Raw genomic sequence first — 27,510 nt, 5'->3', positions numbered from 1 at the left:
ATTTTCACCTATATGTGTTTTATGGTCGTATTGAAGGTTAACTAGTACCATTTAGATGTTCTTTTTCAGCCTCCCTTCCAACTGTGCAGTTTCCTGAAGCCACAGACTTTTAAATAGAAGATCAATTTTCAGAAAAGTTGTAAACGGAAGGTCATAATTCAAACAGTGCAACTGGATTTTCCTACCATCCAATTATTGATAATAAGGAAGTAATATAATTCAGTTCTGTATTAAAAATGGCTTTCACTTGTTAGATATGATAAGAGTAGCTTTTAAAAGTAGTGTTCTTAGAGAGAATATGTACATTGCTTCCAATTTATGAAATTGTAACACTTGTTAACTGGAATAATTTTTGTCACATAAGGAACATACAAAGTACAGACCTGACTAAAAGGATATTTGGTTGATGCTTCATTTTATATAAAGAAACACTGACCTAAAACTGGCCAATAAATATGATTTTAAAAGACACAAAAATAGAACTCAAATCAAAATATTAGAATAAAGGATTAGAAACAAAATTTCCAAATAAAGAAAAAATGCATGCATGACTATGCTAATTATGTAGTATATGCAAATAAAACCTTAAACTTGTATTCATTGTGCTTACTTCAAATAACATTTTTCTCCATGAAAACAACATAAAATAACAAAAAGAGTGGACCAAATGGAAAAACATAAAACACAGAAATAAGACCAACTTTCACCAATGAACATACTTGAAAAAATATAGGCTTGTGGAGAAACCAAATGAAATTATTACCTGGTTCAATGTCTCAATAGGTTATAGATATTCCCCACACCACCCCTTGCTTTTTTGGTTTATTGAAATTGTCTTAAAGAATTATCCTTTTATCATTACACATGAACCTCCAAATATTTGTATCTTTCATAATCTCAAGTAAAAAAATTATCTATAAAAATTCAGTTTAATATATTTGCCATACTGTTGCTAAAGCAAAATACAACCAAGAAGCACAGTGACTCACCTGCAAAGCTGCTGCGGATTCAGGAGTTCCCTGAATTCAAATCACCTCATTCTTCTTTCTTGCCCTATATAATCCAGTTCCGTTGCTTTAGACCAGATATTTTATATTTGTGATGTTATACTAACAAGACACAAGCTAATGGTTAACAAATTTATAAAAATCTTCTAATATTATATTATATGGATAAAAACTCTTTCAATTGTATAAAATTCTGTTTGTTATCATAGTAAGGATTTCCAAGATATAAAACCATGCTCTACATTTCTTGTAGTTTATAAAACATTAAAAACATAAGCCTTGTACTGAGAAGCAGTGAAATGAGGGTTAAGCACATTCACCACCAACTAATAAGCAGACCACAATATTCCATAACTAAACACAAACACATAAAAATTTCATCTCAGGGTATTGCTGAGAGTGGCTAAACACAATTCCAGTGTTTCACATTTCTTCTTGCACATTAATGCTTTGAAGTATCAGCACCAGGACTTTTCATTCATGGTATAAGGAACGCATGGAATATTTTCTCTTAGCACACGTATGACAGAGAAGGAAGGAAGAATGTTTGGGTGCATACAGTTCTTCCTCTACTTAGGAAGTAAGTTTTAAGGAAAATATATCCTTTAGAAATGTACAAGGAAACATGTTTTTTTTCTTTTCTTTAAATATATGAGGAAGAAAGAATATGTAAGGAAAACCAAACATGAACATCATTTTATGAAACCAAAAATAAACATATTTTATGAAATATTTTTACACAGCATTCATTTCATGGACATAAGGGCAAGTGGAGAATTATAAACTTTTTATCATAAACAAAATAAGATTTTCATAATCATAGGCTCATTACTTAAAATCCCACAAATAAAATTTGTCCATGGAAAAATAGATATTTTGAATACTAAAGTCCTTTATTCAACAACACAGAAATTTCACAAAAACAACTTTACTGGGCAAATTGAATGTGATTTTTTAAAGTTTTTTTTTTTTTTTTACAGTTTTGTACATGCCCCATAAGTGATTTTCTTTAATAAATACACTGTTTTCCAAAACTGCTTTTTAAATAATTGCACAAGCATACATACACCTTACACAAATATCTATTAGAAAATTTAATAGATAACTGCACAGTTCAGAGTAGAACACTGTGAAACGAGTACATTTTGTGGCCCATGTTCTTAGAAGATCTCTATTTTGCAATTGTAAAAATGGAATCCCTCCTAACATAGTAGCTGTATTTTATTCGTGAGGAATACAGATCTCAGTGTAAAATGCCAAATTTAATAAAAACAAAATCTAAAACTTTTAGCTGTTACATGAGAACCAACTGTTTGATATCACTGTGACTCTAACCATGATCAAAGACCCACTACAGCTTTTTGAACATATTTGACCCTGAAATGTGTGTTCATTTAACTGCTTTCTTTTTTTCATTATTTGGTCACAGATACTATCAGCTTAAAGACTTTATATGCTTTAGCATTAATTGCACAACTTGCATGCCAGGAGTTCTGAATGAAAGTAAAGGAATAATCCTTTCTTTTTTGTGATTGCTTAATATTAATTCATAGCAAGCCCACCATCTCTTGCTCCCTATAAATGTATTCAGAAGAAGAAATTTGAATGTTGGGATTAGGCAAGAGACATTTTTATATACTCTTACATTGGGGGATGACTGTTACTATTTTCTCTCCCAAGAATGGGTACATTTCTCCTCTGTGAATATGCCCCGCTTGTCCACAGACAGGCAGAGTCCACCAGAAAACCATTTTGGTCTGAAGACCTGGAAAGAGAGAGGTTTGCACTACGATATTCTTGTGATGTCAGGGTGGCTGAGTATCAGCCGAAAAGGACGCTGGCTCACAGCACCATGTGCCAACATCACAAGTCTTTTCCCTGTTCTTGCCAAATCCTGGCAGGGCATGGCATCTTCTTGACTGCACCTACAGAAGACAAGACCCTGCCTATGTGGACCTCTCTCACCAAGTGTTTTATTCAGATGATCTGATATATGATTTTTTTTAAGTTGTACAGACAGTCCACACAATCTGTTGTATAGTCAGTCCATACAATCTATATTTTGAATCTTTTTGATATTGAATATGTAACATACACTGAGGAATTTTTAAAGGCTACATTTCATTGGTATTTTAGAATTACAAAAAATGTAAACCTTCAAATGACTGCCTTAGGATAATGATATGCTTTACAAATTTTCATCACATGGACATAGTGGGGGGGTGGAAAACTAGAGGGAGGCCAGAAGAATAATATCTTTCTTCAACATCACCAATGAGAACTTTATATTCACCCTATATGACATAAATAGAGTTTAATCAAAAACATTAAAAAGTGGGTGATATAAAAGAATATCAATAAGAAAAACATAAGAAAATTAAAGAAAAGCTACACTTTCCCATTTCAGTAATCAACAAATTTTCTTTCCTTTAAAAAAATGAATTGACAGGTAAAACACCACATTTTACAATATACAAATTCATTAGTTCTTTTAAAAAGCAAACAAAGAAAAACACATTGAGACATGCAATACTAGAATGTATTTTAGATTCTCAGTACATTGTTATGAGATCTGTATGTCTAACATAGCCTGAATAGAAGTTTGTTTCACTTCTGAAATAACAATCATCGTTTTCCAAAAAGCAAGGCGAGCTTACCATTCAAGTGTGAAAGTAAGTTTTCACTTACTTCTAGTTAATTAGCAACTTGGTAAACAAAAGAAGTACAATAAAATAAAAATGGAACAAGAGAGAACTCATATAGCTCTCACTGGTCCAATAGCAGAAATAGAAATTCTAACTAGAAACCCTCCAAGGAATATACAAGTAGAAAGTTATCACAAAATTAATACAGTATATCGCACATTTTAGCTCGTTATTACTTAATTCTCATCTCTAAGTATGGACAGGAGTGATACATAATGAATTTTTCTCAAAGAAGGCTTTTGACCATGACTGTAGACCACATACTCATCCTCTGGGCAAGGGAAATCAAACTTGTTTTCACACTGGCATTCGTCCCTGCTTTGATCCATCCCTCCCCTGGGCCTCTAATGATGAAGCGCTCCTTCTGCTTTTTTAAAAAATCTTTTCTGCCACATCCTTTCCCATTCAAAACTACAACTAGATTTTAAAAAATATTCACCTGCTAGTCTTTCCAGCATTTCCTAGCTCCTTTCACTGTCCCATCGCTCTCTTCTCAAATTATGTTCCTTCTAACGATCTGCTTTGCTAACGTCTTCAGAGGCAATGGATGTGGGGGCGCAAACCACTGGCGAGTGGATAAGGAACAAAAAGCTGCAGTAAAACGTCATGTATTTTTGCTAGCCTCTGTTCTACTCCTAAAACTGAAAAAAGTTTTTATACTCTGGAAACAAAAAACAAAATGCAAATAATATCTGTCTTACTGGGACAGATTTCAGAACCTGACTGTGATAAGAAAACCAAATCCTACATGAAAGGTAGCACAGGTTCTAGGAAGCAGTAGATCCTTTGTGTGTCTGTGTTTGGCGCAGGGGCCGGGGGTGCTATCTTGCATTTATCAAATTCCACAGACTGTGGCCCTGCCTTCTCAGGAATCAAAGCATCGAGGGACAAGAGCAGGAGTGGGATCAATGGAGCATTACTACAGTAGAGGAAGACTACTGGTCCAATAGGGAGGCTCTGAGAAAGAAAAGACCAAAAAGAGATAAAACACTTCACTTTTACGAATGTATTTAATTCTTTTAAATTAAAAATATATCCAGCCATGCCTAAAGGCAGAAGGCCTCAACATATTTAAGTGTTAAAACAAAACTACCCATTTGATATCACACATGGAATTAAAACATTTGGATACTCTTTATTTTTCCTACCAAAAAAATAAGCAAAAAATAAAGAAACAAAGAAAACGTATACAGCTCCTTTTGGTCTGGGAAAATAAAAGTCAGCCATGGATTTCTCCCCCTAAGATATGAGACTTTATTCTTTAGTCTAGAAAACACTGTTTTTTTTGTGTTTTTTTTTAAATCATACAACTGATTCTGCATTTTCCAACTACTCTGAGTACTTCGCCTGACAGTGCAACCCAAGACAAGTCAACTACACTAAGTATTCGGGAGGTATACCCTTCTGTACAGCTCGTTTTGTAAGCAATGCAAGTGCATAACCACTACTCTAATATAGTGCTCAAAAGATTAATTGAAACTTTCATAACATCTTCCCCTCTTGTAACAATACAACTGAAGGTAATTGCCGGATGCGTCATAATCTTTCAGTCTTGTAAAACTTGGCATCGAGTCTCTATGGAAAGATACATGGCAAAATGGTGCCAGTGCTGTTGCTCCTTCTAGAAACAACTGGCAAAAAATATTTAAAGCTAAAATTTATTGCTCCAGATTTAACTCGCAGAACCATACCGTCGTGTACAAACTGTTAATCTCCTTAGATGCTCAGACATGATTGTCTCCTTGTGTCTAAACACACAAAATACAAGCTGCTATCTGTACAGTTTACAGTACTGAAACACATATATTTGAAAATGAAGTATAGATATGTACTTTGCAAAGATACATGATTTTAAAGCAGGGGTTTACCCAAACTTATTTTTTTACAGCCACTTTCAAAATAGACAACAACTTCACTAGCATAGGTAAATTACATCAAAGAAAGAATCAGTGTATGGAGAGTAAATAGACTGGCCGATTCCCCAAACTCCCACGTTATTTTTATGTGTCTTTTTTTCTTTTCCTCTTTTTTTTTCTGAAGAAACCCCTATACATAAAATGAAAATAATTTCTGGATATTTTCTTCAGTGGTGGACTAAGCAGTTTCTTAAAACAAGACATTAGTTTGCCCTTCATTTCCAAATGCCTCGAAAATAAGATCTACTACTGCTTTAAAAGAACCATCGGAATGCTTCAGCGCTGGGAACAGGTGTTCTCTATAAAAAAAGAGCAAGAAAACAAGTTAAGCTTTCTTTCTATGCTAATATAAAATTAGATTTTTCTCCTTTACACTTCAGCAATATTTTTAGTTAGCAATATACCACATAATGACTTATCTATTTCAATATTTAATAAAAATAATGAAATGTTCAATCTTAAAACATTACAAAAATTAGAATAATGAATTTAATGGTAATTTTACTGAACATAATGATTAAAACAATTGGTTTAAAATATATAGGGAATAACAGCCTGCAACATTCATAGATAGCAATCAGAATAAAGGGAAGCTTCAAGCTCTCAGCCAATAGCAGGAAGACCAGATAGCAGATGTGCTCAAGATCTGTCTCTGCCTTGCAGGATGCCCGCATCAACTTAGTGTCAGGGTGACATGCCCAGAGATGGCACAATCACATAATGAGAAAGGAAATAATTCATTTCTGCTGGTTAGCTCTATTAGTCATTTTTCATGATAAGTCTTCATTTATCTGTTTTTGTATTTCAGAAGAAATAATCAGCTATGCACATAGTCTTCAATGTGAGGCATACAAGTGTTGTATGCAGTTAAAATGACTACAATTGACTCACTCTGCCTCCAGCCACACTAAAAAAATGCAGCCAAAAAATTAAACTGAAATTTAGACCACTGTTTTTATGTATAAAAATCACAATATAAACATACATATGCAATCTATGTAAAGCTGATGTTCTGAGTTCAGTGAAGTAATTTCTTTACTCTGGAGATTTTTTTTAATGACAAGATAACAACAAATATTACATCAATATTCCTCCATCATTTATCAATTACTAAATGCTAAACACATTTCTATATATAATCTAAGGAGAACTATACTGACCAAACATATCACTATTTTAAAGTGAATGAATTTTTATATTTTCAACAAATTAATATATGTATAAAGTGAACTGACACTAATCAATGGAGAATAACTACCCTTTTGTACCATAAAAATGCTATAAACGGTTTTCCAAAGGAGTAACAAGCTAGTACCAAAAGTATAAACAGTCCTTTTAACAAAAAGTTCATGGTTACTATGAAGTTTTTTTTTTTGTTTGTTAGGCAAATGGTAGTTAAGCTTGAATTTTCCTCTGTATATTAACAGTCCAATAATTCATCATGCCATATTCTCCTTTAAAATAGCTCATCCTGTACTGCTGCATTTATTGTAACGGTATACATAAATAATCACATTAATACACAGTGAAGGTGTATAAGAAACAACAAGCTAAGAATAAATTTTCCATGAAGGCCAATGGAAGAGCTGACATGACTTAGGCCAGTCCAGCAATCCGTACAGGCTATAAGCTGGCTGTGTAGGATGAGTAGGTATATGCACTGGCGTGCTAAATGCACGCTGCCAATATGTCGAGTAGACACACAAAAATACACGAACACACACATATATACCTTGTAAATACATCTTAAAAGAATGTTACTAGCACTTGAATTTCATATTTCAGAAAACACATTACAAATTCTACTACAAACATTCTGAGACTAGCTTTTATTTGCTTCCTCATACGTGAGTTAGTTGGCCGACACTGTCCTATTGTAATAGTGTCATCTAAGAAAACAAGTGCATTCATTGATTAAGATGTCAATTAGAAATTCAAATGAATAACACAGCCATTTTGGAAAGCAAACAGACTTTTCACCACGTGCACTAAAGAGAATTCCTAACCACTTGGGCTTTGGCGGCCGCCCTGCAGCGGCGGAGCGCGCTCCGCGCAAGTGACTGCGACCCGGCCTTCCAGCAAGCCCTTCCTAGGAGTTGCTATAGTATTTTCCCGAAGCTGCCTGCAAAGTGACCGAGCTTTCAGTGCCTCCGAGCTGCCCGTCCCCAGGGCGCCGGGCCCGCGGTTAAAACCGTCCTCAACCAATACAATAAATTTCAAACTTTAACTGTATTAAGAACTTATCATTGATATACTATAATTTACCTAATCTAAGTTTGTATATATGGATATCAAAAAATGTAACTTGTGAATTGTTTTTTAAAAGCACAAACAAAATGTTCCACTATTCTCATAAAGATAGTACTGATCTTATTAATATTTTACTCCGTATCCCTGATGGTTTAATCAGTTTTTTCCTTTCCAGCTCACCACGCATAACTGAGTGAATCCCCATCATTTGATTCGGTTAGTGAGAAAAACCCCTTTACTATTTTCTAAAATTAACTTTTGAGTGGTAAATGTAATAATTATATATCTCCATTGCATTTAATCATTATTAAAGGAACCATAGGAAGTAATAAGAAACATAACATAGTCATTCTAATATCCGTATTTTATACACACACACGCAGTAAACGAAAACTTAAAAGTTTATACCAGATGCTAACTTGCTTGCTGATGCCAAGAATAAATTTTATATAAGTATGCAAACTTATATAAATGTAGTCATTTTTAACGAGATAAGTTACATCCAAGCGTATCCATGCAATTATAGATCTATGGTTACAGATTCACATATGAAAAATAAACATGTGCATATATATTCATATATATTCACATTTATGTGTATATGTATGACATAGAGATGCCAGCTTACTCTCAGATGCCAACTGGAAACAAGATTATAAATATATACTTATGTAATCTTGTATCTTGATAAACATATATGTTTACAAAGATAAACAGCAAAAATATATGGAGTACATTTTTTAAATGAGATGAAGTCCTTATGTCTTAGATATACTTTTAAATGCTTTTCCAACTTTCTGCTGTTCATGTGCCCCTTTCAGCTACTCTATTTTATTTGCAATATTTAGAAAAAACAAGCTTATAAAATTTCAGCCATGGTCAAAAGTCACTATTGTAAGGAAAAAAATTAATCACTTCTCAATGCATGTTAGCTCTAAAAATCAATTAAACAAGGCAAACATGAGAAAAGCAAAGCACAGATTTTTCTACATTAACATGATCTGTCCCAGAATAGCACTGCTATCACAGTATTATCTGTGATATTACTGTGCATTATCACATTACTATGCATATATCGAGACCAGCATATATCCCAGATATAAGAATATGGACAATTTATTGCAGGGGAAGTCGGAAGGTAAACAGGGAAGAAGCTTCTAAAATTATTTCTTCCTTATGTTAAGATCTTTGAGGTCAAGAAGCCTAAAAATGATTAGTTGGGAAATCACGTAAAATAAAATATGTGAAAAAAAGTAAGAAAACCACTGGTTCATTAATTAGAACAAATAAGGAATCTACTGAAATTTGTAGTAAGGTTTCTCTAACAGTTTTAGTTTAGGTTTAAAAAGTAACAGAACTCTTTAGTGTCCCATAGAGCACACAGAACAGATGCGCCCCAATCTTCTCCCCAGCTGTCATCAGGCCTGGACTGAGTTCTTTCCAGCCAAGCTGTATGAGGGAACATTGTTTCCATAGGTAAAATATTAGGTTAAATTATAAGTTTCTAATTATGCCTGTACTAATTTGGGAACACATCTTTCCTAATTGTCCACTAATGAGGTCATCTTTATAAGAAGACTTCAATTTTAAACAGTGCAGAAGCTCAGCACACCAATCAGGGGGATGAGATACCCTGACCAGCTACCTTCAGGTTATATAAAGTCAAAACCCCAGCTGGGGAATCACATTCTTGATGAGATTACAGTGACTTTTTGGATCTCAGTGATGCTTGCAGGGATCTTTATCCTGAATGACAGGAGAGCCAGATCCCCGTGGAAGAGCAGGGGGCAGGAGCTACAGGGCAGGACTGAACCGAGCAGCACTGTTTAAGGCAGCCTCCCCGTCCATGCAGGTGCCAACATTGGCAAAGGGCAGCCTTGCTCCCAGGAGGCCTCTGGAGGAACCTGCAGCCCCAGCGCTCTTTCTGGTACTGCTGTAGAGCATTGTGTTCCAGAGAGTCCATACTACAAAAAGCCAGATACAAAACAACCTTCACGCTCACAGTCTTCTGTTTTTCCCCTGAGTAACTTTTAAAAACAAAGGAATTTCCTTGAATAAAGGAATGATATTATATAATCCAAGCCCAAGTACATTTTACATTTACCTTTTGAGAATAAATGCAAAAATTATTAATGTCTTTGGCAGGTTGGTATTTCCGTTTGATCTTCATTAAATCAGCAATGAAGAAATAATTAAACAACCTAAAATAATTACCAATCCTCAAAAGCTGCCACCTTAAGAATTTGAGTATGTTTCTCTTTTTTGCTACCAGATAAGCAGTTATATGGAAGATAGTATCTTCAGGTAGAGGACAAACCTACATACTCTTGTTAGAAATGTCAAGTGTAATAAAAATTCAGCTCCTAAAAGCTGAAAATGGGACATCTATAACTCTGAACATACGAGGATCTGCAGGTTGGCCATTCATATCTAGATACAGTATGTAAAATGTAGCAGTTCTCACAACACTAAACATAAAACTAATCTTTCTTAATAAAGCTAGACTTGAAGTTTCAAGGAGAAAATTAATAACTCTTGATGCTGAAATTTACCTCAGAATGCATACAATTTTAAATTGAGATAATGAGTATGACATTAGAAACTTCTATAACTATCGTTCCAATATTTATTCACAATATTTCCTAATCTAAAAATTTCACTGACTTATCTAGGCCTTAAGAATTCTACTGTGAAACAAGTTGGCCCTAATATAATGATTTTCAAGTGGAACAAGTAAGTAAATCTACTATAGTATAAATGGTAGTTCACTTATTAAAATGTTCTTGGACATATAAAAATGGACACTGTGGTAAGCAGAGAGAAGAAAATCTTTCAATGATCCACAAATTAAAGAGTTGTTTTTCAATGCTCAACATCTCTAATCATCAGGGAAATGCAAATGAAAACTACAATGAGATATCACTTAACTCCAGTGAGAATGGCCTTTATCAAAAAGTCTCCAAACAATAAATGCTGGCATGGATGTGGAGAGAGAGGAACACTCCTACACTGCTGGTGGGACTGCAAACTAGTTCAACCTCTGTGGATAGCAATATGGAGATACCTTAAAGCGATACAAGTGAATCTACCATTTGATCCAGCAATCCCATCGCTGGGCATCTACCCAAAGGATCCAATGACACTCTACAAAAAAGACACCTGCACTTGAATGCTTATAGCAGCACAATTCATAATTGCAAGGCTGTGGAAACAGCCCAAGTGCCCATCAATCCAAGAATGGATTAATAAAATGTTGTATATGTATACCATGTAGTACTATTCAGCTCTAAGAAACAACGGTGATATAGCACATCTTATATTTTCCTGGTTAGAGCTGGAAACCATACTACTAAGTGAAGTTTCCCAAGAATGGAAAAACAAGCACCACATATACTCACCAGCAAACTGGTATTAAATGAGCAGTGGACACATAGGTACTACAGTAATAGGGTATTGGGCAGGTGGGAGGGGCGAGGGGGGCGGGTATATACATATATAATGAGTGAGATGTGCACCATCTGGGGGATGGTCATGCTGGAGACTCAGACTTGGAGGAGGGGGGAAATGGGCATTTATTGAAACCTTAAAATCTGTACCCCCATAATATGCCGAAATAATAAAAAAAAAATAAAAAAATAGTTGTTTTTCAAAAACAATTTTATATAGTATTTTTTAACCTTTATTAAAATTAGGTTAATAATACTAATCCTATATTGTCAAGAATGATTAAAATAGTTTATTTATATATATTCATGTTTATATTTCATTTGCATATGTAAGTATATATAAGTCTATATGGTTACAGAATCTAAATAAATATGTACATATATGAAAATGTATGTGTATGCAAATTCAATAATTCAATTTCCTCTTAAATTCATTCTAGTAGCTCTTGTTGAATGCAACAATACCTCTAAGTGAGAGCATTGGTAATTAGCTGTTAAAAAAACAACCAGCACTTTTTTTCCTGACCAAATTATTGGACAATTTAAAAACTTTTGGTTAATTCTAAAGCAGTCAGTGAACTGCATTAACTTTATCACTTTTTTACTGAAGAGAAGAAATATTCATATAAAATATGAGGAAATGGGAGCTGTTAACCTATCAAAGCTATGATCTAGACAGCCTTTAATGTATGTTAAAATAAAATACAGTAGGTACACCTAACATCCGTAAGTAATTCAAATTATGGAGATTCTCTTTGATTACTGTAGATCTGAGAATCTGAAAAATATTTTTAACATTATGTAAAAGTGAAAGTAAGTCTGATAGACATTTTTCTCTTAGGCTAAGTCAAGCAGCATTTTGGCTGTAGTCGCTGAACTTCATTGGTTCAGAATCTGTTAACATACATCATATTCGACCACTGGGATAGTACCAGCCTAGCAATCACAGCATACTTTATGCCCATGAACTACTGAGAGGAATTTGGAAAACATTAATTTCAAATATTTCAGACAATTAGATGTTACACCAAAACCTGCTTAAACTATACTTCTTAAAGTATGCTTGCTTAAAACTATACTTCTAAGACTAGCATATCGATTTGGGAGACCCTCCTTCCTCCCTCCACCCTTTCTCTGGTGGGGCTGCTACGAGCGCACGCGCACTCTCTCTAGCTCTCGCTCTCGTTTTTGCTTTCGTTCTTAACTACATTGCCATCACACCAAATGCTCAAAATCACAGTCACTCCAACTTTGACATTTTGGTCTTTCCCCTTAATTTTCTTTTTACATAATAAAATCGAAATGTGTACAATCAACAATTATTTTAATTTAATCTTTATCAAATTATTACATGTGTCTTTAGCTATTTAGAAATATCTTTTGGTATCTACCATCATTAAAAAGACATACACTGTCAGGCATTCTCCCTCACGTGACATCAGCATATTGTGTGCTACAGCAGGTCCCCAAGTTTCAGATTCTGATTCCTCCTTGGGAAGTTTTCATGACTCCCTCTTCTCTGTAAGTACCATGTGCTCTATCTTTGTGCAAACAGAGTCACATGTACATAGTTAACTAACTAGCAAAGTAAATTAATAAGCCTAACTTTTTCCAGTCATATAGTTTATAAGATGTAGCGATTAATCCTCTTTCTATTGTCATGCTTCTGGAGACTTTTCTATATGCGTAATTCTGTATTTTTTCAGGAAATTCTCCTTACAAGCACTTGAAAGGGCACTGACACTTCGAACAGTTAGCTGTCTATGGATGCTGGGTGGGCTCTATATCCCTCACACCATCATTAGATTTGAGCATTAGTCTTCCCATTTTGGCCTTTCTATGCTTCTAACTGCAGACTTGAGAATTAGTCTTAAAGAGAATTTTTTTTTTTTAAAAAAAGCTAGTTAGAGTCCCTGAAACTAGTTTTTCCACTATGGTAAATGAAAAGAAGCAATGCTGAGTGCTTCTACTGGGCCTAAACTGAGAACCTGTGACATCTTCCCATAAATTCTGAGACAGTCACTATTTCTACCCGTTTCTTATTTAAAACAGACTCAAGAAGACCTTGAGCAATGCAACCCTTTCCGCCCTTAAATCTATAGCAATACTGTAGCCCGCCTGCATTTCCTTCCTTGCTTCCTTCCTTCTCTCCTTCTTCCTTCCTTTATTTTGTCCCCTTCCAATATAGTTTTTCTTTTATTCAGATGAAGCAAAGGTTTCCAGTACTCAGTAAAACATGCCTTGAAATAAAACAGAAAACTTAATACTACACTTAACACTACACGCATGACTAGAGAGCAAATCAGTCTGTATTACTTATCAGGATGTGGAGAACTAAACCAAAGATGAGTCATGGAATCTTTTCAATAGACGTGAGATTGCTTCCAGAATTTTCTAAAATTTCAACATTGCTATTTTTAAATGTGTCCATTTTTTGTGGCTGAGAATTAAAAATAAGAATAGGGAACTAAATACCTTGGATGAGGGACCTAGAGTTAGAGAATTACATGGGTATTGAAAAAAAGGCAGTTAGGAATAAAAGTTTGGTTCCTTAAGCCAAGATGTATGTGTGTATGTGTACATGTGTATATGTATGTATATGTATGTGTGCATATATGTATATGTGTGGCTATTACAAGTCTTAGAAGATAACAGTTCCTACCTAAGATTTGTTAAATTGATTTAAATGTATTAAGGGTTTACTATGTGCTTAGTAATGCCATGAATTCATGAATATGACATGTTATAGACCTGCCTGGAAGAAGTAAAGACATACTATTTACAGAAACACATTTAAATTTTACTCTTTTATCTTATCAAATGTTCAACAATGTTCTTTCCTCACTACAGACTTGTTCCTCACTATAGACTTGTGATGCTGCAGGTGCTAAACTAGTGTTTTCCAAACGTGACCTCAGTCTGTAGTTACAAATACATTTTACACAGAAGCCCAGCACACGTGTGCTCATACATGCATGTAAACATACATAACTGAAACAGAAGTTTAACAATGGTTACTCTTACTACATGTGATGAACTCATATTTTCTGCTTAATTCTATTATACTCTGCTTTCTACAAATCATGGTGGTAAGCCAACACATTGGGTTCATGAACCATTGATGTAGTCACCTGCCATTTGAAAACCAAACCTCACACCATACAAAAACCGTTCATATGAAAAGAATCACATAAGGAAAATCAAAAACCACTCTACCTCATAATGAATTTAGCTCTACAGATAGCAGCCTTACAGAGAAGATCCAATGCATTTCTTCTAGGATGGAAACAGCCATGTTCTCTATTTTGTTTTTCATCCACTAAAAGCAGACCACACAAAATATTAAATGTTTAATAGGAGATTCTGTATCTTCTCACTTCAAATCCATCTATGTGCAACTGCTCATTTTATCTTTTTTTCTTATTCTTGACTCTATTAAAACCAATACTTTAACCTATAAAAAAGAACATGACAACAGAGAAGTCACTCCACACCACAGTGTTTTTCTTACCACTGATTCACCATCACTAATTCTCACCATTTCCACATAATTAAATTTATATGATCTTTTATTCCTTTTAAAATGTATTTAACTCCTTTTTACTTTCTAAAGTTTTGGAGAAAATATATCTTCCCTGGAATTTGACAGACTTGCTGACATACACAGAAATGTCCAGGACTCTTCTCGATCTATAAACACATGTCCCTTTCTCTTCTCCTTCCACTTGATCTCTAGCCTTTTGATACCATCAATCATCCAGTTGTAGTGTGGTGGTGGTAGGGTTTTTTTTCTTGAGTCTTTGAACAAAAAACAGCACTTTCAGCACAGTTTTCCCCATAGTTCGACACTTCACTTTCTCAAGAATGTTTTATAAAATATATATTTAAAAGCAGAAGAGACACAAATGGGATGCCATTTTTCCACCCATCTTGGAAGTATTCTCTTTTAGTTACACTTTAGAATTATTCTACCAAATGTTTCAAAGGCATAAGTAAAAATAATAACATCAGTTATAATATAATCTGCTTTTCCTTATCTCTAATTCATCTGCCACTCCACTTAAGCCTCAGCTTTGACTCTCAAACAAAAAGTATTGAGTCAAGTCATAAAAAAATTATCTTTCCTTTATATATTTTCCATTCTCCACAAAACTTTTATAACTGCCAAAGCAAAGCAGACGTCATATCCCATCTTGTCAAAGTTCCTTCTAATAGTGCATTGCAACTTGGCTTGAATATTCCTTTTTCATTTGTTTGTAATCTTTCTTGGTTAGTATTGCAAATCTTTTAGGACCTATCACTATTCCTATTACTGCTTAATTACATTTTACAAATACTCTCTTCCTATTTTTTTTCTTTTTAGAAAGAAAATCTCTTCATATTCACTTTACTTTTCATCTCAAAATGCACATCTACCTGTTTTATTTCTTACCAATACTAATATATATGTATTTCCAATTTTCCAAATTTTTAAAATATTTTCAACTTCCCACATTTGTTAAATGTATTTCCAACATTTCTTTCTTACAATGATTCTCTTGAACTCACTAATTCAGTTAGAATAACTCCCTATGTCTGTCCAAAGAAAGAAAAGAGGAGCCAAAGGAAGGTACCAGGTTAGTAACATGAATCACACACACACACACACACACACACACACATCTATTATCTATTAAAAGGTACTGAATTAACAGTGGTGGTGTGCCTGTGCTCAGGAAGGAGAAAGAGCACTCAACTATCTAAATTGGCACACCGCATTGACTGACTTCACTAGGTAATTTGCTCAGTTTCCCAGGACATTTGACAACGCAGGTGTGGGACCAAGAAAACTTGTTTGTCTCTCTCCAAGTAAACTCAAACCAAGATCTTTGCCAACATGGATGATTAAAACAAATATTTAGGAAACACATGCCACAAAATAGTCTACCTGGGTTTTAATGTTTAAAAACTGTAGGTGACCCGTTGGTGTGCTGAATTATTTGTAAATATGATTGCCTTATTCTCCACTCTTATTGATAACTTGAAAATAGTGCTGAGACACTGTATAGTGTCTTTTAGTTTGAAAAGAATATTAAACTGCATATATTAGTTGTAATGTAGATTATTACCCTCATGTTATTCATGAGGAAATACGAAATAATCAGAGAAGTTACACTGAGGTACCTAACACTGTTTACCTGTTAAGTCACCTGATGCTAGTGGCTCTTTCCATACGTCTTACCTAAGTGTGTGGTCACATGCCCCAAATATAATTTTTAATTAGACAGAAATGAAAAGCCAGGAGGGGGACAGTACATTTCCTGAATACAATTTATATCTTGTTTTATGTCTGCCACAGAAATACATCTTCCATATGAGTTCTCTGAAAAGGTACTTCTTTGCTTGGCCACTATTTAGTAAGAAATATAATGTGAAATAGATGGGTTAAATATTAAGAAACGGAAAAACAGAAATCAGCAGGCTTGATCTCATGGATTCTTATGCTTTTAAAATAAATTAACAGAAAGCCCTGAAGTTTCAGGGAGGAAAAAATAATTCTCATAATGTTTTAGAGTAGAAGTTAACAAGCCTGCTGGGATCCTTTTAGCCCCTGCAGAGCTAAGTCTCCAACATTATTAAATGGCTGTCGCGTCTGAAGTCCGGAGCAACAATACACAACAGAAAACATACGATGCAGGATGGAGAGAGGCTCTTCGATTATACCCTGCAGAATAACTCAATTTCAGGACAGGTGTCTGCATGTGATGAAACGAGATATGACTGGAGGATAAAAATCACTGCTGTGCCCCCCCCCCCCCAGTATCTTGAAGCTTCTAAGGAGCACAGCGCTAGATTACAAAGTAGGCTAAGGAGGAAGCACACGTGAAAGAACAAAATTACAAACGCACAAAATCCTCAAAGTTTACACTGATTACAAAAAGATACTTTCTTGAAAACAGTTTTCATTAAAAATGATGCCTCCTAGACTGTTCTACTTTCCTAGCTAAGATCATCTGACATTCTGATCAGCGGCAGGAAACCCCACTGCTCAGGAAGACTGGACTGCACCATGTATTGTTGGTTTATTTTTGCTTCATAAAAACTAATCTAGGAACATGAGGAAAACTAAAAGAGCAGTAGTCCTTTCTCCAGTTTGTATATTTACACGAGCCTTTAAATAAATCTTGATTTATTTAACGTATTACTTTTAATACATATTTCTAAGTGACAAATGCAAGAGTTTACTTTTAGTATTTTGTATGATGTGAGTAAAAATAAATTTAAGAATATCCACTTTTATGAAATTTTTTGAACACTAGGACATTTTGCTCGTCTTTTTCAAAGTAAAAATAAAGTGAATTGTTTTCTGGTAAAAGTGAACTGTATATTCAGACAATCTGATCAATGAAGCTAAGCCATAAATACTAGGAGCACCAACAACTTTAGAAGACTTTTAAAAAACACGCTATCAACCTATTCTTGGGAAATACTCAGATAATTTCATGTTTAACTGTGTTTCCAGAAAGAACATTCCAAGAATGGCTTCAGGGTTACCCCAACATAGATCTTCAGGCTGGAGCTTGACAATGTTCCAACCGGAGCAAATATGGATCAAATGCCTATCCTTTTTAAACACCTTTAAATTTTTAGTTTTTTAGGCTATTTTATTAAATTATTATATATTTATCAATCTCACTAAGCAAAACATAACTATCCATCCAGAATAACAGATGGCTTACACTAACCAAATATGCAACAGTACTTCAGTAATCAATTCATTAAAAACTTTAAAATGTAACAGTTAAATAGCCAACATTTTCAATTCTTAAAATATCCAGATATTTTTATCTATGTTGAAGCCTAACGTTTGTTATTTAATTTGTTCTTATTTGTTTTCTGACTGCTTGTATTTTGTTTGATAATGGTTGAATTTCAAGCAAACATTCTTACATTATAACTTGTGAATAAATTTTAATTGCTTTATTTTACTATTCCTAATTGCCATCTAAAAGATTACTTAGAACTTACATGATGTTTAGATGGGTGAGGGTATTGTTTTCATTTTGGAATTATTAAAAATATATGCTTCTTTTAAAAATATTTTTTAATTAACAGATAAAATTGTATGTATTTATTGTGTATAACATTATTAAATGTTTTAAAGTGTCTAAAAACAACTTTAACTTCTTTGTAATAAACTTCATGATAGAAAATGAATCTCACTGGACTGGTATTACAATTGATGCCTTAGCCACAAATCTGTTTTGTGGCTTTAGGTCTCAACTTTTCTGAACGTTTTTCTTATCATTTATAAAATTCAAAATCTTTTTCCTACACTCTATGTTACATTCTAATGCTAATATGCTGTCATTTTTTTGAATTTTATTGAAAAATTCTTCTTCCCTCTTTATAGTCAATTATATATTTGCATTTTTGGATTAAACAAAAATTTATATTTTTCTACTGGCATGTTTTTAATTCTTGAAACTAAAAATTGAAAACTCATTTTTAAATTATGATGAGATAAAATGACAAACTGGTGGATGTTTACATTTAAGACATGAAACATTTATATTTTATCCACAAATTTTTTTAAAGCCACCAAATTTCAAAAATGTATCACATGTTCAATTATTGACTTATTTCACTACTTAGCTCTCTACAGGCTCTGTTTGAGTGACACACCTACCTTATGCCTGGCCTACAAATGCATTTCCTCAGGAGGCAGGGGCCATCTCCTGCACAAATTGCAGACAGTGCTTTGCCCGGAATCTGACAATTGCTATTTATATGTTTGGGTTCTTAGAATTTAATAGCATATCTAATATGTCCCTCCTCCTCTAAAACACTTCTGAAGCAAGTCACCACATTTGGGACAGTGTCTGGATGTTTTCCACCAAATCCCTTAGAAGCTCAGTCTCACTGTGGGGAAATAATTGTCGGCCTGTACCATCAGCAGACAAATATTTAAGAGAAAGAAAAGAAAAGAGAGAAATAGAACGGTTCTTTTCCCTAATTTTCCAGTTTCTCAGTGCCTTCACTATAACCTATCCTCCCGCTCCGGTCGCTCCTGCAGCTCCCCAAACCCTGAGTGGGGGCTCCTAGCACAGAGAGCCCCGTGGTGGCAGGGAACCCTCCTGAGGCACCGCTGACTAACGTGATTCCATAAATCAACTAATGGGAGAGAAACTAGATCTGTGTGGTCTCTAATGCTGTCCCACAGAGATCAATCATGTCACCTGAACAATGTTAGGGACCCACGGGCCAACTTGATTCCTTGAGCCATATCAGATTGGGATATTTTAAAAACTTACATTTTAGCGTCAGAAATGTAAGAGCTGTGAATGAAAAAACTGAAGGATTACTTTTGCAAGAGACAAAGTGTTATTATGTACCTGATTAGTATAAGGATCTCCTATGCAATCCCACGTTTCTTAAAATATCTAGGCATTTAACATTGATCATTTAGAATACATAAATTTTTTAAATAGGTTTTGTCACATAATGGGCATACCGCATCGGCAATGACTGCTTTGAACAATTAGTGGCTATTTTTAATAGAGTAATAGACTAAATGAACAGTGCCATATGTGAACATATAGTGCAAAATACAGAAAAATGAAATGCCTTATGTACATTATCACATTGATTATTATTAAGGGGTGATTTTATAAACATTTTTCTAGCATTGAGATGCTGTTAAAGTGAGACTAAGCATTAAAATGTATTATAGAAACAACTAAAGCAGTTTTAAAAGTAATGCTAGAGGTGAAGCTTTAAAAAACTGTGGGCAAGAATCCCAACACATCCATGTAAGTCTGTCTTAATTTCAGTTGACCCTGAAAAAATCCAATTATGACTCCAGCCTTTGGGATGAGAACAAGTCAATGGGAAGAAGGACACAGGGGGTTTCAAGTGGTAAATAAGAATATATGTTATGATCACCATCCAGATGTTCATTGATGCTCGTCATTTAAAGCCAACAAATATTAGCTACAAAGTTTACACCGGAAATGCACAGGTAATAGCCATAATGAGTCACCAAATCACTACCCTCACTCAACCAGGAGTCCAAGCAATCTCTAAGACATTTCCTCAGATGATGATGAACCAAATTAGGAGGGAAGCCAGGTCGGCAGGCGGACTTTTCACCTCCGTCCAATCCCTGTTCCCACCTCAGCTAGTCATATCAACCCTATCCCTCTGACAGCATGTGGCTGCTCTCTCACAGCCATGCCTGTGTGGTCACACGTGGGTTTGAGGCAGTCATGCTGCCATTGCCTCTTTTAATGACCTAGACAGAATCCTAGTCAATTTTAAGAACTTTTTTTCTTCTTTCTTTCAGGCAAACAGTGTTCCATTAATCATCTTAACCTTGATTTGCAATCCATGCTCTCTCATAAGGAAGGAGTCTGCAGCTAGGAAAAGATCTTGAGAGTTCTACAAAGGGAGAAATGTCCTTCTCTTTTTCACACCTCATCTTCTGAAGATCAACAGAATTTCATGTATGAGAATTTTAAAAAAGAAGAAAAGGTGATTTTATGGGATTTTGTAATCAAGATAATTGAGGAATCTGAAAATCACAACAAACTTGAGGGAAAACTACCAAAACAAAAAAAAGGAAATTTATGAAATGTGTTTAGACTGACACCAGCATAGAAACTTGTGCAGAAAACCTATTGGTCTTCATGTCAACTTCCTCCAGAGTGGTTAATTACTATATAAATAAGAATTATTCAGTAGTCATATCCACTACGTACCCTAAGTTGGACTACACGTAGTGCCATGGGTCTAACCAAAGATCAGGTTTAATGCCAGAACCCCATCTACAATTCTAGATACTACATTTCAATATGAAAAATAATAGCATGTAGTCCTTATCAATTGGGTACTAGTAGGAAATTTCAATATGAGGTGAATTTTAATTTCCAATGGTCCTTAAGACCCAGAGAAGCTACGAGAAATGAATCCAGAAAATAGAATTCAAAAGCTAATGCCACCTAAGAAACTACATGGATTTGCATTATAGTTGCTATTATCTTTACTTAAAGAGAATTGCCAAAGGAAATGTAATAAGTCACCCTGGAGTAAAGTTAAAGTTTCAACAAAGAGATGATTTCTCTTATTAAGAGAAATAAATGCAACATTTTGAAGGAGCTGATCATAATCAATAGTCATATCAATATAATTCTGATATTTTTGGAATCCTAAAGTGTTATCTGCTTTGATTTATACAAATAAGATATTTTAAGAAGTATATTTTCTCTGTGTTTAAACCTGTAACAAAGATCTTTAACCCTTCTCTTTATCCTTTTAAAGACCACTCCTCAGTTCTTCATAGTGAAAACTCCTCTAAACAGTGCTCACAATTTTTAAAACAATGTACAAGTAGCCTTCTTCTGACAACTTATGAGCCACTCTCACCCTACAATCCAGTCCATGGAATGTTCCCAGATGCTCAATCCACCGTCTACAGTTTTATGTATATATGAACATTTAACATCCACTCTGTGAATTTTTATCAAGGGATTGACTACAAATATTTGTCTATATGCCATCAAAACCATTTACCTGTGACTTTTCACCTTTTCCCCTTTATGTTTCGGTCAGGATATACCACATGAAATTTTCATCAAACACATCAATCTTCGAATTTAACATAATGAAAAGCCTAATTTAACGATTACTTCAGTGATCAATCACCTGTACAATGTCTGTTTTAAGCACATATAGGTAAAAGAAACTATTATTGACTATATTAGGTATCAACCAAAACTACACTTAGTGTAGAGAACAATTTTGCAACCATAAAATGGTTACTTTGTCAAATGCAGAGCCCAAAGGAAATACTTTTTGTTTTTTGACAACTTGAGTCTCAGAAATCATTCATTTACAAAACTATGTAAAACAGAATTCTTTCACCAGAATCACCATCACCTGTCCTGAAATCAACTAATTGTATCCCTTTATTTTAAGTCCCATCTCCTTAAAAACTGCAGGTGCAGATCAGCCTTCTATACTATTTCCACTTGCTCAAAAAATATCAGAGATGTAGAAAATACCATAAGAAACAGAAACATTCTGTCATGGTGAAGAGGAAAACTATTCTAGAAGGGATTAGCAAATCCTCTTTTGAATCCAGGTATTTCAGCATCAGGGATCAGCTGTATTTTTTTTTTTTAATGACAACATAGGCTTGTGTGCCACAAACTGTGTCTTCATTATTATAACTGGGCCACTCATAAGTCTTTCTTAGCCAATAAATGCATGCATGCAGGGTGTGATGGCATCCACCCCTCTGGGCAGAGATGCCCCCTCTTTTTTAGTAAGGGGGGGCATTTTAAGCCACCAAAGGGAAATACTGTGCATAGTGAGTGTGAAACTTCTGATGCTTCCAAACAATGACACCATTTCCCCCCCAGAGATACAAAGGAGGGCGGTGCCACGTGCAGAGCACGGGTGGGGGTGGCGGGGGGAGGCCATGCCCTGTGCGCCCCCACCCCGCCACCTCACAGCCCGAATGCTTCGGAGAAGGGGCGCTGCCTCTTGAAGCCAGACAGGAGTCCCTGCAGGGGAGAGGAAGTGAGCAGGGGAGGGGGGAGGCTCGGAAACAAGAAATCATCTCCTCTGACCTCGAGCGAAGTGCCAGGTTTTTTCTTTAGCTCTTCACATTTCCTAAATTTGCAGATCTGGTGTCCGGTTTTGCGGTTCCTGCAACTGCTGCAGACGCCGCAGTTGATGAGCCTCTTGCAGGGCACGCAGACCCCGCACCTTTTCCTCTTCTTCTTGGCGGGGGTGGCGGCGCCGGCGCCCCCCGAGGAGGACGAGGAGGAGGAGGAGTGGCTCTGCGGGCAGTCCGCCAGGTTGGCGATCTGGAAGGCGCTGTCCGAGACGGCCGCCGAGGCCGCGGCGGGGGAGTGCAGGGCCGTCATGACGATGACGCCCGGAGGTAACGAGAGGCCGCCCAGGGCGGGGATGGCGGAGAAGGTGCCCACGCGCTCGGGCAGGTTCATGAGCTCCGCGTCGGCCGCGCCGCACTTGAGCTTGTTCATGCACTCCCCCGCCAGCGGCCGGCAGTGCTCGGGGGCCAGCGAGGAGAGGAAGTTGGAGTTGGCCATCTGCAGCGCGGGCTCGGGCGCGCAGCCCGCCTTGCCCAGGCGCGCCGCGTCGCCGCGGGGGTGCGCGCCCGTCCTGCCGCCGCCCGCGGGCAGCACGGCCGGCGAGGACGCGGCGGCGGCGGCGGCGGCGGCGGCCGAGGAGGAGGAGGAGGAGGAGGAGGATTTCCTGCCCCCGCCGCCGCCGCCGCCGCCGCCGCCGCCCCCGCCGCTGCCCCAGAGCATGGCGGTGGCGGCGGCGGCGGTGGCCGCGTTGTCGCAGTTCCAGGGGGACATGCCGATGCGCGCGGCGGCCGCGGCGGCGGCGGCGCTGCCCGGGAAGATGGGGGTGGTGATGCGCGCGATCTTGGCCGCCTGCGGGAAGGCGCCGCCGCCGGTCTTGTAGAAGGAGGTGGCGAAGGAGCGGTAGCGCTCCACCTCCGAGTTGTAATCCACCAGGCTGTTGAGCGCGCCCTCGGGCAGGTGGCTCTCCTTGGGCAGGCCCGGCGCCTCGGGGCTCGGCCCCGGCTCCACGCAGACGTTGGTGTTCATGGTGCAGGGCGGGAAGAAGGGGTGCAGGGTGGAGGTGGGGACCGCCGGTCCGGCCGGGTGCAGGGGGCAGCGGGGGAGGGGCGGCGGTGGCGGGGGAGGGAGAGCGAGACGAGGGCTGCTTTTATTCCTCTCCCGGGCGCATTTCCACAGACGGCGAACCCCCAGGCAGCGTCTTCCTTCGCATTATCCTCCAACTGTCACAACTAAAATAAAGAAAGTCATTCCAGCGCGCTGCGCGAGGAGAGAGATTAAAGATAAACAAACAGCCGCCGTCGCTGCCCCACCGCAGACCCCGGCCGCTCCCCCCGGCGGCCGCCAGGTCGTTTGCACGACAATCGCCGAGACGCGACCCCACTCCCCTCCCCCGCGCCGGCCCCCGCCCGCCGCGCGAGCGCAGCTCCTCCCCGTCCTCAGCTCCCTCCCGAGAAACGCGTTAATGGCCAGGGTACGGGAGCGGGAGCGGGGTGACAGGCGCCGAAGGGAAAGGGCAACCCGAGTGCTAAAGACATGCAAATCACGGGCGGGCGGGCGACGCCACCTATAAGCAGAGGGCATTTAAACGTTATGAAACGTGCGAGCAACTGCTGCCTGGGCATGCAAATGCTGGGAAGTAGAAAACAGCGATGGCCCTAGGAGGAAAATGAACAGGAAATTAGCAAATGAGGTACTGAGAAAGTCTACAGCACATCCGAGTATCAACTGTAAGCAAACACAATACAACTGAGAGCTAAGAAACTGCCACGTACAATCTGAACTAAAGAGGCAGGGGGAAAAAGAACTACCAGCTGCCACAGTGTCCTTCTGTGTCTGCAGTCATTAGTGTGAATCCCAGCACAGCTGGCTCTGTTAGGGTCTTAATTCAATGGACCAAGGACAGGTCTCAATTGTACAAGCCATTTGGTTGTGGGGCTTGGGGGAGGGGGTGGAATAAGAGGATGGTGTTCTACTTGTTTAAAAGAAAGGAAGAAAATGATGGACTAGATAAAATTAAAAAATGAAAAATATAAGCAATGTCACAGGTTTTAAGCCAAGTGCCTGCCTACAGGCGCTGTAAGAATATTCGCAATCATCCCTAATGAAGATTGCTATCTCTTCCCAAGACAAGAGGGAAGCATGGGGCTTTTAAAAAAGAATTTCTCACAATCACTGATTTTTTACACTGAAAAAGAGGGAGAAATCTCTTAAGGCATTGTTCATCTGAAGAAATGACCACTGAAATGATTTTCTTCTTTTGCTCTCTTTAGGAGGAAAGTTAATGTTAACTGGGTATTTGCATCCAACTGTTTGCTTCCAGGCCATTATTATGCTTTAGGAAGAGGTATTTTAGTTGTTTATTACAGAGGGAGAAGCACATCACAGTCTTTTAGGAAGTAAAGCAAAGACATAAAGTGTATATTCACCTAAAAAACCAGTTTCTTTGTTTCCAGATTTTTTTGCCAGAATATCTTTTTGTGACATCTTGGAAGTCCACAGATTGGTCTAGAATGTGGAGTGCAGGGAATTCCTCATGGGGGCCCAGTAGTCTCTGTCTCAAATATTCAGAGTTCAAAATGGTTATCAATTATAGTAATTATGCTGCTAATTAGATTAACAACGAGCAATTTGTGCCCAAACTCGAAGTGCAAAAACTTCAAGACCTACTGATGAGGTACCCTAAAAAGAGGGGTTTATGTAAACAAATCCCTATTAGGCAAAGTAAATCAAGATAAGGAACCTCACCCTAGGCTGGATTAGAAGCTAGCAGGCATCTTTCAATCACAGCCAGTCTCTAATCACTCGGGAACCACCTCTGTGGTTTCCCATTAGGGAAAACTGCTCCCTTCTGAGGTCTGATGGCTATACAAAGCGCGCCCCAAAATGCTCCTGGCTAAATATTCTTGATGCCTAGAAGGGGTAGGGGAAGACACAGCAAGAACATGCTTGTAGCTTCAGTTTCTGAGAATCACATTGTAAATGCAAGACCACAATAACTGCTACTTAGTAAAAACTAGTTATGCCAACCATGCATTAAATATCATCACCCTGAGTAGAGGGGGAAATTTCAACATTTTAGTCTTTGACCTTGTTCCAAATAAAGAAATAATTCGATGTCCCTTTTTCAGAGTCTTAGAGTGGTGTTTCCAAACAGAAGCTTTCCTTGCTTTTCTGATTGCCATCCCCTCCCCCTTTGCTACCTCAAGGTTTAATGCCAGCAGAAACTGTAGAAAATGATTATGCCCAGTATCCAGGTCATTATTGTTTAGTCAATGCATCTCTGGAGCATGAAAAAAGGGTACCTATCCCACAGCTATTGTTTGGATTTTATTTAAAAACAAAATAAAATACATACAAATAACTATAGTCCTATGGCAAAGCTAAATCAGAGATCCACACTTCATGATCCTGTTTTGCCTTCACACAATGTAGCTAGCTGTACATGCCTGTATGTCTGGTCTACCAGAGACACAGAGATCAAAGGTCATATTTAACATTCAGGAGGAGGGGCGGGTGCAGATTAATTAATAAATTAATACAGCGACGCTTTTTATTGCTGGAGTCCAGCATTAATATCTACTTTCACAATCCCCAACGGACAGCAAACATTTAAGAGAAAAAAAAAGCCAGAGAAAGAGAAAGAACGATCACTTACCAGTCTCTTTTTATTTGGGGAAGCCTTAGAATTTGCAGACGCTGCCAGTCTGCCTTTAATTAGTTGCACATCACCCCTAACACAAAGAAACACAGATCCAGATCTGTCTTGGCAGCTCCCAATTACAACTTTAATACTTGTAAACAAACTGTTGGGGACCAGGGGTGGGGGGTGGGGGGGATAAATAAATATGCGGATCAAAAAAAAATACCTGTAAATGGCTTTTTTTTTCTTGTTGCAGAGAGGAGGAGGAGGAGGAGACGGTGTGAGTGGTGGGGGCGGAGGAGGAGGAGGTGGGGGCGGACGAGCCGGGCGTGCGTGTGTGCGAGCGGGGCTGTCGCCGGTGGTCTCTGCCGTCCCCGCGCGCTGCTCCCGTCCGCCGCGGCCGCCGTGTGCGGGAGGAGGAGGAGGAGGAGGAGGAGGAGGAGGAGGGCGCCGCGCCGCTCCCCCGCGCCCTGCGCTGTTTGTGTGCGCGCGGCGGGGGAGGGGCGGGGGGAGGGGCGCGGGCGCGGGCGGTGCGGGGACGCGGGGCGCGGGCACCTCCGGCGATTGGCTGCCCGCCGCGCGGGGCCGGGGCCGGCCGGGGCTCGCGGCGCGGCTCCTCCCAGGCGGGCGCGGAGGCCGCCGGTGATTTATGCCTCCGCTCCCGGAGACAGCGTGCGCAGGCACGGGAGGGCGTGCCGCTTGGGCGCCCCCCCCTGAACTGGGGGAGGCTGCCCATAAACTTGTCTGCGCGTGCAGAGGGGCAGTGCGAGAGACGGAGTTTTAAAAAGGTCATGTTTGCAGAGTGCTCTCAGTTCACCCCCTGCCTACCGCATAGGGCTTTGAATAATTTCCCTGGTGTGCCTAGGAAGACTTTTCTTTTTTTAAATCATGATCCTTTAGATTTTTTAAATAAGGGGAAGCGGATCTGTGTTCCAGTGGTTCAGAC

At 38.1% G+C, this 27,510-nt stretch overlaps 1 protein-coding gene across 1 annotated transcript; it reads right to left on the bottom strand.

The window, feature by feature from the left end:
* Window positions 1-24,277, bottom strand: CXXC4 (CXXC finger protein 4). The gene is made up of 2 exons (XM_020284488.2): window positions 22,937-24,277; window positions 1-5,927 (listed from the first exon to the last, which is right to left on the bottom strand). The coding sequence occupies exons 1-2, from the start codon at window positions 23,948-23,950 to the stop codon at window positions 5,883-5,885; spliced, it is 1,059 nt and encodes a 352-aa protein (XP_020140077.2). The 5' UTR covers window positions 23,951-24,277; the 3' UTR covers window positions 1-5,882.
* Between the last annotated feature and the right edge of the window lie 3,233 nt (window positions 24,278-27,510).

The sequence above is a fragment of the Microcebus murinus genome, chromosome 27 (genome assembly GCF_040939455.1).
Source record: "Microcebus murinus isolate Inina chromosome 27, M.murinus_Inina_mat1.0, whole genome shotgun sequence".
Classification (NCBI taxonomy): domain Eukaryota; kingdom Metazoa; phylum Chordata; class Mammalia; order Primates; family Cheirogaleidae; genus Microcebus; species Microcebus murinus.
This window is presented reverse-complemented; position numbering and strand designations above follow the sequence as displayed.

What these genes read in the sequence shown, in the direction of transcription:
- CXXC4 (XM_020284488.2), bottom strand. Translation starts at nt 23,950, where the DNA reads ATGAACACCAACGTCTGCGTGGAGCCGGGGCCGAGCCCCGAGGCGCCG. An exon ending in AACCTGGCACTTCGCTCGAG is followed by an intron (nt 5,928 to 22,936) that starts GTCAGAGGAGAT and finishes CTTTTTTTATAG; the next exon opens with AGAACACCTGTTCCCAGCGC.